This window comes from Pollachius pollachius (assembly GCF_949987615.1).
Source record: "Pollachius pollachius genome assembly, chromosome: 3".
NCBI classification, from domain to species: domain Eukaryota; kingdom Metazoa; phylum Chordata; class Actinopteri; order Gadiformes; family Gadidae; genus Pollachius; species Pollachius pollachius.
This window is the reverse complement of record NC_136936.1, coordinates 32,632,859-32,644,092: the sequence shown is the minus strand read 5'-3', so window position 1 is coordinate 32,644,092 and position 11,234 is coordinate 32,632,859. Positions and strand designations below refer to the sequence as shown.

Sequence of the window (11,234 nt, the reverse complement as noted above, 5' to 3'; positions counted from 1 at the left end):
CTGAACCCATTGTCTCATTCAATATTTCCTCATTCGATAGATATCATAACTTGTTGGGTTTCCATTAGAACACTTTCCATGTAAAATTTATCCATGGTGGGCAAAAACAAAATAATTTAATGATTTGAACAGAATTTGACACATCCCCAATGAAATAATAAAAATGATGTGCTTATCCTGCATTCAATGTGTATGCCTTGGTACTTTTAAAATAACATTTTATTTTGCAGGAATGTTATCATTTGAACAGGATTTGTTGGCAGTTGGCTGTACTTTAAATACCTTTTTAATTGTATTTGATCATTCTTGATTTCCAAAGAAAATACACTTGAGAATTGACATTAGACATAATTATGTAACCAAGAATTATTTTCCTTCTTTACCTTGTGGTTCATTTTCATGAAGCCTTTCAGGACCACCATAGATATGACTGGATGCTGCTGGACAGGGAAGACAGATGGAGAACTTCCACATGCTTTCCTCTCTCTAAGTATCACGTGCATGAACGTATGAGGATGGCTCTTTGGTTCAGCAGCCATCACGTCAGATTCCAATACACTCACAGTCCACAGAGCCAGCTGAAGGGCGATGGGGCAGACACATCCAGAGAGGAGCAAATAGCTCCAAGTAGTCTGAGTCTCTCTATCTCTCTCTCCCATCCTCACTCTCCCCTCCACTCTCTCTGTCTGTCTGTCTAATTATGTCATATGAATGCAGAACTTTATGAATACAAATACTCACACACACATGCCAGCATAGTTGTAACGTGTCTGGCTGTCTGATAGAATCTGTTTATACAGAAGCTGACATGTTTATTGTTCATATGTTTTATTATTTAATGCAATAATGCAATGCATTGTTCTTTCTTTAGATATGAAGTACGTTGTGTGGTATGGTATTTATTTTTTATGATTGATTATGGACCAGCAAGCAACAGTGGTTGGTGCATCTGCCCCCTGTGCAGCTTTTTAGACTTTGAATAGGGTTAGCATTATAAATTAGTATAGGGTTAGTATTAGCATGAACTCTCATCATCTGAGGAGGGGTGATGCGTCAGTCCCTGACTCATCAGAAAGCCCCTCATGAGCCATTCTTCATAACATGTGTGTGAAACCTGAGTGTGAAACCAAAGGCTGTCGTTTTCATGGCTATTAATGTCAAAGAACCTCACCTAGTGGAATATCCTACACACACATAAAGATTTAATGTCACATGCATGGATGCACGTACACACACACAACCACACACACGGTGTAGCTTAAGTTTGAGTATCGCAGGTATTCGCAGGTTTTTTAGTGCAGATCATTTTTGGTTTAGGCTACTCCTGAATCAAATGATCCTAAACACCACAGCAAATTACAGATGTTCCTTCATTACATTATTTATTTATTGTTTAGTATATGCGTGGACCAGACAATACTACTATCTGTTTAATGAGTAGGGACCCTAACATAAATGATTAGGTTTAGAGTTCCACTAGACTTCAAAATCACTAAATGAGGCATGTATTAAAAAGATACATAAATACAATTGTATTACATAATTCGACAGTGTCAATGTTCAAGATCCATTCCTGTGGTGGTTGAAATCCCTTAAATAATAATTAAATAGACTTCTATTGTATATTTTTCACCCCAGAAATACCTACTGGACTACAAATGCCTTGAATGGATGTCTGCCAAATAATTTATTGTGCCAGAATCTCTAAATGTGTTTTTTGACACACCGATTATCAGCTATGAAATCTTTCAGTAAAACCCATTGACTTCTGCATCTTGTGGACTTCTGCATCTGCAAGTGTTCACTACATACATGGTATATATCAGTGACATGAGCAGGCACATCAATTAGATCTTTGAAAACCAAGTAATTTGTACATGGTAACAGGTGTGATTGCGGCGAAATTGAGCCTTCAACAAAACATTGGCAAACATGGATATTTTCGGGATTCACAAGTGTATTTCACCTTGGATACAAAATAACCTGCCTCCCAATATCCGGACACACATGCATATCATCAACATCTTATAAAAGCCCATTGCAACGCCAGGAAGAATAGGTGAAATGAAGATTACTCGCTGTTTCTGTGCCGCAGAAGAGTGTTGGGTCATATGTTCTTTCAGGAAACGTGGGATTGCATCCTAAAATGTCCATAAGGGCGCACTCTGTACCGTACTCAAGTACACTTTACTGACTTTGTTGCTTATTTGGAGTCGTTCTACTCAGATACAGCCCTCTGTCACTGAACGTTTTTACACTGTCAAATATGCCGTTTTATGCACGCCTTTTTTGCGGCACGGTCCGCACGTTTACACTGCCTGAGGTCAATTGCCTGCTTGAGCTTGCACCCCACTACACCCTGCCGGACCCTGCACACATTGGTGGTGTATTGGGTTTCATTCTGCTGTAAATGCGACGGCTCCGCGGCTCGGGGGTGGGGGGTGGGGGGGGGGCTTGGGTAGAGGTGCTGCTGCGCTGTCTCCATTGTGGTATTATTGCACTTCAGTTCATAATAATAATATAACGTGATACGAACATATGTGTTGGGGGGAGGTTTTAGTCAGGTGCACGGGAAGTGTTGGTCACTTGCTGTTTGGAGGCTGCTATAAAGTGGTAGTCAGTTAACAGTGAACTTGCGTGTGTTATTATCCAGTAAACACGACACATAGAGCCCCAATCCCAATGTCCGGACTCACAGACTTTGCTGCACGTTCTCGCGAAATTATTAAGGGTTTAGGGCTGTCCCATTGTCGAATTCCAAAGGGCTTGAGGGCTTGAGTCCACACTTACCGAGCCCTTACCATGAGTCTTCATCAGTGCAGACTTCACCTAAGGGAATTACCCACAGTTCAAAGCGTTGTGACATTTACCGCGGAGAAATCCGGAAATTAGGAAGGTAAACAACAAGATGACGCTACTGTCAATGGGCGACCAGATGGGAATTTCGGTCTTTTTTTTGTGAGCCGGATTATTTGGATCAGCCCACCAACAAGAGCCGGCTCTTTTGGCTCCCAAACGGCTCTTCATAATACCAATTATACCTTTTATAATTCAGCCAAATGCAGCCCGTTCTGACTTATGATTATTAGGCCTATGTTTAGGCCTATAATCACCTAATTCAATACATCCTTTATACTGAAGTATTCAAAAGTACGCCAAGGTAACGTGCTCTCGTGAAGTGCTGTCCCAATCCCATGTATACCTATCTGAGCCCATGTGGCCTCACGCACTCACTCACTTAGCACCTGAGATCAATTAAGTCCATGAGTCCTTAGTCCTTAGTCTTCAGGGCTCACTTTGGGATTGGGACAATGCAGCGATATAATCATGAGCAGTTCTAACTGGAGAGAAAGTGAAATCTGCAAGCTGCTGATCATGTGAGAGAAGATGATGCAGTCGTATTAAACAAAGACGTTTAATTGGGCGGGAAAATCGCCCAATCTGGCAACGCTGCCTAAACGGCGTAAAAGTAGACAAATTGAGCAAGAAAAACGGCCAAATCTTGCAACACTGCCTGCACGTCCTCACGCTCTAGCCTCAGCGTACATCAATGAGACTAACTGAAAACAAGCCGACATGTAACTAAAACTGTGTTTTTTAAAAAAATATAAAGGTAATCGAAATTCTGTTTCCAGATTACTGAAGATACAAGTGTGTTGATTTGTTAAACCTTTAAACAAAAGTTAACGATCAAATATTGACTAGGTTACGAAGTCTGAAGTGGCAGAGAATGGGCGGATGGCCCCCGCCGTCCTCCCATTTTAAAAGTAGAATATCTTAAAAGTATAAAATATTTTAGAAATCTGAAAAGAAGTGCAGATTCCAAGCTTATATGAACATTTTAAAATTGGAATGGAGTCTCTAGGTGAAAAATTGAGGAAGGAGATAGGTCCCAAAATTTGTAGAGAAAATAAAGAAGAAAGAAAGTATAAAACTTTAGAAGATCAATAGTTGAGCGCTGCATGCAGAACCTAATGTAACATGTGCCTTTTATCGGTGGCCTATTCTTTTCTACAGGCCTGTGTCCACGTCACGTGACTGTCAAGTTTCGGTCTGAAAAAACAAACAAAATGGCTGACATATTCTCAGTGGAAAATGCAATATTTGAATATAAATTCTGCATTTAAATGGGTTTTGATCACTTTCTAGCGGTAAATGTATTACTTAAATCTCTTTCCGACTAAAAACTACAAATTGCCTGCTGTTTTATTCCCATTTACTTTTCCCACATTTTAGAGATGGCTAGAGATGCCAGAATTCTTAAGCATGTTCCCATTGGTCCCGTCAACGATATATCTGAGACTTCTAGCACTTAAAGAAAAACGTTTTCCCAAATGGACTGTTTTTAGACAAATCTTCCCAGTGTTGCCTGCAAGACCTAGTTCATCAGAATGGGGTGTATAAGGCAGTTTTGGAGGTAGGAAGGTCCTACCGCCCTGACATTTGACAACCTTATTCTAGGGCCAGACTGGGACCCCACCCGCTTGGCGAGGAGGGGGGGGGGGGGGGGCTCCTTGGTCTAGGGTTAGGGTTCGCCATTTTTGTTAAGAGACCCACAATTTTCACAGAGCGATCCCAAGATGCCCCCTCATTGAAGGTCTCAAGGCCAAGTTTCTATCTCTTGATTCATTTCTTGCAACGGCTTGTGTTTCCAATGAGTTTCAACAGAACATTTGATGATGCTGTGTGAGCCTTTCCTGTAGGGCTAGAGCCCCTCAATTTATTAATGCCCTGATTCATATAAAAGACACTAGACGTCTCTTATTCACTCTAGGCTCCAATTAATGGTGTGTTTTTAACATCTTCGTATGACCTCTCAGGGAGGAATTACATCACTTCCGGTTCAGCGGAACCAACAAATAATCTTGTCTGTCCTCTTTCATATAAAAAAAGACCATGTCTTTAGCTCATTATACTAGACCCCTTTATTACACACCAATTCCATAATTTCTGGTTGGGCTAGACTCAAACCCACTGGGTGCCAGGTTGAGGACCCCACACATCTCACTTCCAGCACACTGGGGGCAGAGAGGAAGAGAAGAAAAGGGGGAAGCACTGCAAACCAAAAGCCGACCAATAGTAGAGCAAGCTTTAACTAAAAATGTGTGAAAATAAACATCTTGACTCTTGAAACACTGCTAACTAAAAGACAGACTGTGCACAAACTTGATATAGCCACAACACCTCCTGTGACAGTCTGACTGCTCCACCACCAGACGCCAATATGCTGAGCATAGGCGGATCATGAGATATCGGGCCCCTGGCCACGTGGACTCCGCAGCGCGGAGTTATTGGCGATAATAATAGCCTAACTAAGTCATTGGCCTATACATTCACTTGCAACTCAGCAGGATTTTTAGTACATAAGGCAACGTTATTACAAATAAATGCATCTTTATTTAAACAAGACAGGATTTCCAAGGGTTGCCATTTTGGGCGACTTGAACAAATTTCGTTAGTTTATAATATTAAGAATAGTAAAATATAATTTTCTTGAGGCTGTTCAATAAGAAAGTGACGGATCAGCTAAGTAAAGTTAACTGCGCAAGCACGGCGGCCTCAATAAAAGTCAACAGCAGACTTGATTCTTTTATTTTTATTTTTTGTTCCACTTAGAGTTCACTGTTACAACCGTTCACCGTTGCTCCATGTTTAAATCACAGTGCATTGTTCGTGACCTGTGAGTGACCGGTCACAAACTGAAATAGTGCCCCCTATTGATTATTTTTTTACTCAGTATTAATAGGCCTACTATTGCTGTTTTCGCTTGAATTTTTGTGTTTCTCTGCTTAAGGCCGTCTTAATGCACGGGCTTACCTGGGCTGAAGCCCCAGGGCCTACGACGATCAGGGGGCCTATTATAAGCTGCGGTATTTTTATTTTATTTTATTTTATTTTTTTAATACTGGCTCATGATAGGCCCACCGATCGGCGTAGGCCCAAGACAATGTGATTTTTTGTTAGGCCTGTCTCTACTGATTGCTTTGACAATACAACATTAAAAGTTACTAACAGCAACTTCACACAGAAGTTCTGGCTTAGGGCCCCCCTGAGCCCTTGGGCCCCTGGGCATGTGCCCGCTATGCCCGTGCGGTAATCCATCCTTGATGCTGAGATGCGGGGAGCTCAATCGGACAGCCCACCCAGAGTCAGGGCAGCCGGGACAGCAACAAGTCGCAGCTAAAGAGTGGCTCTAATTGAGGTTAAGATCTGTTCCTCTACAGAGAACTCTGCGGCAAACAAGATACACAATCTGAGCCTCTTAACCATATACCGTAATTATAACATAGGAAAGTGGCCAGCAAAATCCCTGAGTCAGGCTTTGTGGGCTTTTTGCAAAATCAGTACTGTGCTCAACTCTGATTGCGATCCAGTAGTTATAACACATCCATACGACAGACGATACAGTAGTTAAATACATCCATAAAACAGACGATACAGTAGTTATAACACATCTATAAAACAGATGATGCAGTAGTTATAACACATCCATAAGACTGATGATGAAGTAGTTATAACCCATCCATACGACAGGCAATACAGTAGTTATAACACATCCATAAAACAGACGATACAGTAGTTATAACACATCCATAAAACAGACGATACAGTAGTTATAACACATCCATACAACAGGCAATACAGTAGTTATAACACATCCATAAAACCGATGATACAGTAGTTATAAAACATCCATACGACAGACATTCTGCCATACAGATTTCAGAGGAGGTTTTTCATTGGGTTTTGCAGATCAGATGATGGATTGACAATCTGGCAGACCTGTCCTATCACTTCTTAGTAGGACAGAGATGACTTTGTGCATTTTGAAGTTATTTCTCTGTAAATATATTTTCAGCTTTTTTAGGATTTGGTAGGGACAATTCCTTGGTTTCTTGACGTTGGCCGCTGGGCCTATATCCCTAGCGTCCATGCTAATAACTGTCTGGATTACTCCTATGACACATCCACACACACTTGGAACATCACATGCACATGCCCACACACACACATCAAATTATATATACACAATTATATGTAACCTTTATGAGCGCAGACACAAACACACACACGCGCACACACACTCACAGTGTTAATCATGGCCTGCTAGGTACATAGTGTCAGTACCAAGACAGCTCCACAAGGCTGTCTTGGCCTCTCTCTGTGGCCAGGGCAAGGGTGTTTGACACCCAGGCCACTCCCCCTCCAGAGCCCACAGAGACCTCACATATCACACAACACTGGGCCCTGCCAACAACAAAATGTGTATGCGTGTTTTGTCTGCATGTGCTAGTATAAATATGTGGGAGGGTGTGGTTGTGGGTTTCTCTTTGGGCCGTTGATGGGGGGGGGGGGGGGGGAGCTAACTCTGTTACCCTCTACGCTTAGCCTGCTGAGATGACAGGAAGTGGAGAGGATGTAAGAGGAGGATTATGTGGTCTGCAGGTTGTTCCTCTTTGACAGATCCCATGGAGCGCGATAATCTGAGATCACATTCACACCCCTGCTTTAGAGCATCTCTCTGTGAGAAGTGGGAGCACATGCTGTGTGTGTGTGTGTGTGTGTGTGTGTGTGTGTGTGCGTGTGCGTGTGTGTGTGGCTGTGGCTGTGTCTGTGGCTGTGTGTACGTGTGTGTGCGTTTGTGTGTTGGATTTAACATGTGTTTCCTTGATCCATCCTGTTAATTAGAATTGTGAGTATGGTTGTTAAGTCCTGTTTGTTCCTCAACAGGATGAGCCAAGGGTCTTGGTTAGGGTCTGTTCTTATCGTTCATAGGGGGATTCCCACTGTGGAGACACACTATGTTGACATGTAGTTCCTCTCCATAATGATTCCACTAAGATTCCTTTTGCAATATGAACCAACCACATTATTTTTATAGAAGCACACGTACACTAAAAAAACAATGATGTACTTGTCATTTAACGATAGGGATCTTACCTATATTCTAACCATAAATAATTGATGTGATGTTATTCTTACAAAATACAATAAGTTTTTTTTCAGATGTTTTTAAGGTTTTAAACACAGCTGAGCCAGAATTTTACCGTCCAGTCTTAACCAATTATGAGGATTTTGTCATTCCAAGGGGATGGGAAGTCAGAGGAAATATATCCCAGCACAAGGGGGTTTAACTGTTAGTAAGGCTTCCTGATCAGACTGGCATTAAGCCGTGCGGGGGACTTATCATTCATACATAAAGATGGAATGATTATTGTACCGGTCTTAATCCAAATTGCAACAGGCGTCGCCCTCTCCTCAATGTTACGTCAGCGGTTTTTTACCCCTCGTTTGTCACAGACAAGGGGAGTTCAGAGATCGCTGGAAGCGTCTTTCTGCACAGCTCGGAGATCCAGCGGGTGTCCCGCCATGCCACAACCAATATCTCCCTTGTCAACTGTGTGAAGGATAGTGATACTGACACAGCTCTCCGCCGCAGGGTCAGCACTAGACTTGACGTTACAGCACACCCTCTCTCTCTCCTTCTCAACCCTGGGACTGAGCGGTCCACTCGCCGTGCCACCCTGGGTCTGACGCACTCCGCACCTTCCACCATCACTCCCCAAAGCAAAACGGACTTTATAGCGCGTGCCTCTCGGACCCTCCAGAGGAAGAGGGTCGTCGCCGCCGTGGTGGGCATCGTCATGGTGCTGGCGCTTATCATCGCCATCCCCTTGCTAGTGCAAAGTACCAAGACCGACGCGCACTACGAGATGATGGGCACCTGTCGGATGATCTGTGACCCGTACAGCCCCAAACCGAGCGCGAGCGCCGTGGAGGTCATGCAGGAGCTCAGCGCCGTCCCCTCGCCGGCACTGGTGCAAGGGACTAAAGGCGAGGTGGGTCGGCAGGGTAGACCTGGACCGAGGGGTCCGCCCGGCGAGCCGGGTCCACCCGGTCCTCGAGGGCCACCTGGAGACCGGGGGGACTCCGGGAGACCGGGTTCCCCTCGGGTCATATCGGGCACGGCTCGGACAGAGACCGGGGCAGATATAGGCTCGGTTATTGGAGATAACGCCAAGATCGCATTTTACGTGGGTCTGAAAAATCCTCACGAGGGTTACGAGGTGCTGAGGTTCGACGACGTGGTCACGAACCTGGGAAACCACTACGACCCAACTACCGGGAAGTTCACGTGCCAAGTGTCCGGGATCTATTACTTCACTTATCATGTTCTGATGCGCGGAGGCGACGGCACGAGCATGTGGGCAGACCTGTGCAAGAACGGACAGGTACGGTTTACTAGATTGGAATACTTACACTGTGGGAATAGTGGAACGGTTTTACTGCAAGTAGAACTACTGGAAATTACTGAAATACCGTTTTAACGTGTGCGTAAATCCAGGGTGCATTTTTGTCTCCAATTACGCACGCAGAAAACAACTTTCCTCAGCCGTCTTCGTGCTTTCTCTCTATTAGACTTTTCAATTTCACTGAATCCAGAACAAAACTCTGAATATACAGTTAAACTCTGAATATACAGTTAAAACCCAAATACATAAAGGAAAATGTGCATTATTAATTTAGTTGCTTGTGTGTTTAATTGTGGCTTATTGTCATCCAGCTACGCACACGTTTAAAACAAGAACGGTATTTTTTTTTAATTTTGAGAAAACAGTGTGTGTGTGTGTGTGTGTGTGTGTGTGTGTGTGTGTGTGTGTGTGTGTGTGTGTGCGTGTGTGAGTGTGTGTGTGTGTGTGTGTGTGTGTGTGTGTGTGTGTGTGTGTGTGTGTGTGTGTGTGCATAATATTTGTGTGACTGTGTGCTTTATAAGTGTGTGACTGTGTGTGTGACTATGCTTGTGTGTGTGTGTGTGTGTGTGTGTGTGTGTGTGTGTGTGTGTGTGTGTGTGTGTGTGTGTGTGTGTGTGTGTGTGTGTGTGTGTGTGTGTGTCTGTGTCTGTGTGTGTCTGTGTTTGTCTGTGTGTCTGTGTGTTTGTCCGTGTTCTGCCGCAGGTCCGCGCCAGTGCCATCGCCCAGGACGCGGACCAGAACTACGACTACGCCAGTAACAGCGTGGTCCTCAATCTGGACTCCGGGGACGAGATCTACGTGAAGCTGGACGGGGGCAAGGCGCACGGCGGGAACAACAACAAGTACAGCACTTTCTCCGGCTTCCTTTTGTACCCGGACTAATCAGGTGGAGCTGGTCTAGAACCATCGCATACTGGGTCAAACCCAGTGGGCCCAACGCGTTGCGTTAGAGCATCGGTGAGATGTTACCACGTGTCGTTGTGCTTTCCATCTGTGTTTGTGGAATGGAGGGTGGACCCACACACTCAATGATTTAAAAGATGGCGGTGTGATGTGACGCTATTATCTGATTGTGTGTGTGTCTGTCTCATCGAATATATCAAATATAAAAAATATATGCAGGCCTAATTATATAGACTATACGTATGCCCAGAAATAAATGGCAAATGTACTGAATTCATAGGGAACTTCCTCAAATGATCAACCAAAAGTGTAATAAAAATGTTCAGTGTTCATATTTTGTTATAGACCTAGGTTAAAAATCTTTAATTTCAAAAAATAACTTTTTTAAATTTTGTGATTAACATGTTATTAGGAAGCCTGTTCTGATCATTGTGTGACCAGGGTTGGACCGGGATAATGATGGTCTAGGATAAAGTATAGGTTGCTGGTTGACAGTTTTTTGCATGCTGAATATCATTCTTCTTGCCTATTGATGATGGAAAAACACATTCAACTATCATAATGACCACGCATTATAACAGGTACATGCTTTACAGAGTCCAATTAGCTCGTACAATTCAGTTTTATTAAAGAAAGCAGAGGACTAAACTAGATGAAGGGAGATGTGCATAGTGTCAATTCCTGTCAGTATTATTTGCGGAGATGGTTAAAGGATAAACTCACATTATCCCAATTGTGTCCAACAATGGTCAAAACGAGAGAAACCCATGGTTTTATTCAATGTAAAGCTCTGGTACATTTCTTGAGATCACATGTCAATTGCATCATATCTTCTTTCCCCCTTCCTTCCAGAGAATCACTTGAAAACAGCAGAGACCTAAGCCATCAGGCTTAGGTCTGATGGCGTTAGCCATCAGGCTAATGCATTGTTTCCCAAATTTTACTTTACTACTGCCCAAGAAACAAGTAGTTTGGCTATCAATGAGGGCAGGGAACTTTGTAATCTACCTATCGTGTAGAACTATTGACCAAACCATGGCTCTATAGAGTCTAACTCTCTGCTGGGTGGGTAGACAT

At 43.4% G+C, this 11,234-nt stretch overlaps 1 protein-coding gene across 1 annotated transcript; it reads left to right on the top strand.

Annotated features, from left to right (window-relative positions):
• Positions 1-8,645: 8,645 nt before the first annotated feature.
• On the top strand, positions 8,646-10,136 carry c1ql2 (complement component 1, q subcomponent-like 2; the record flags this gene model as incomplete). The annotated part of the gene is made up of 2 exons (XM_079733959.1): positions 8,646-9,233; positions 9,957-10,136. 2 exons carry the CDS (start codon positions 8,646-8,648, stop codon positions 10,134-10,136), a joined length of 768 nt encoding a protein of 255 aa, XP_079590085.1.
• Positions 10,137-11,234: the final 1,098 nt, after the last annotated feature.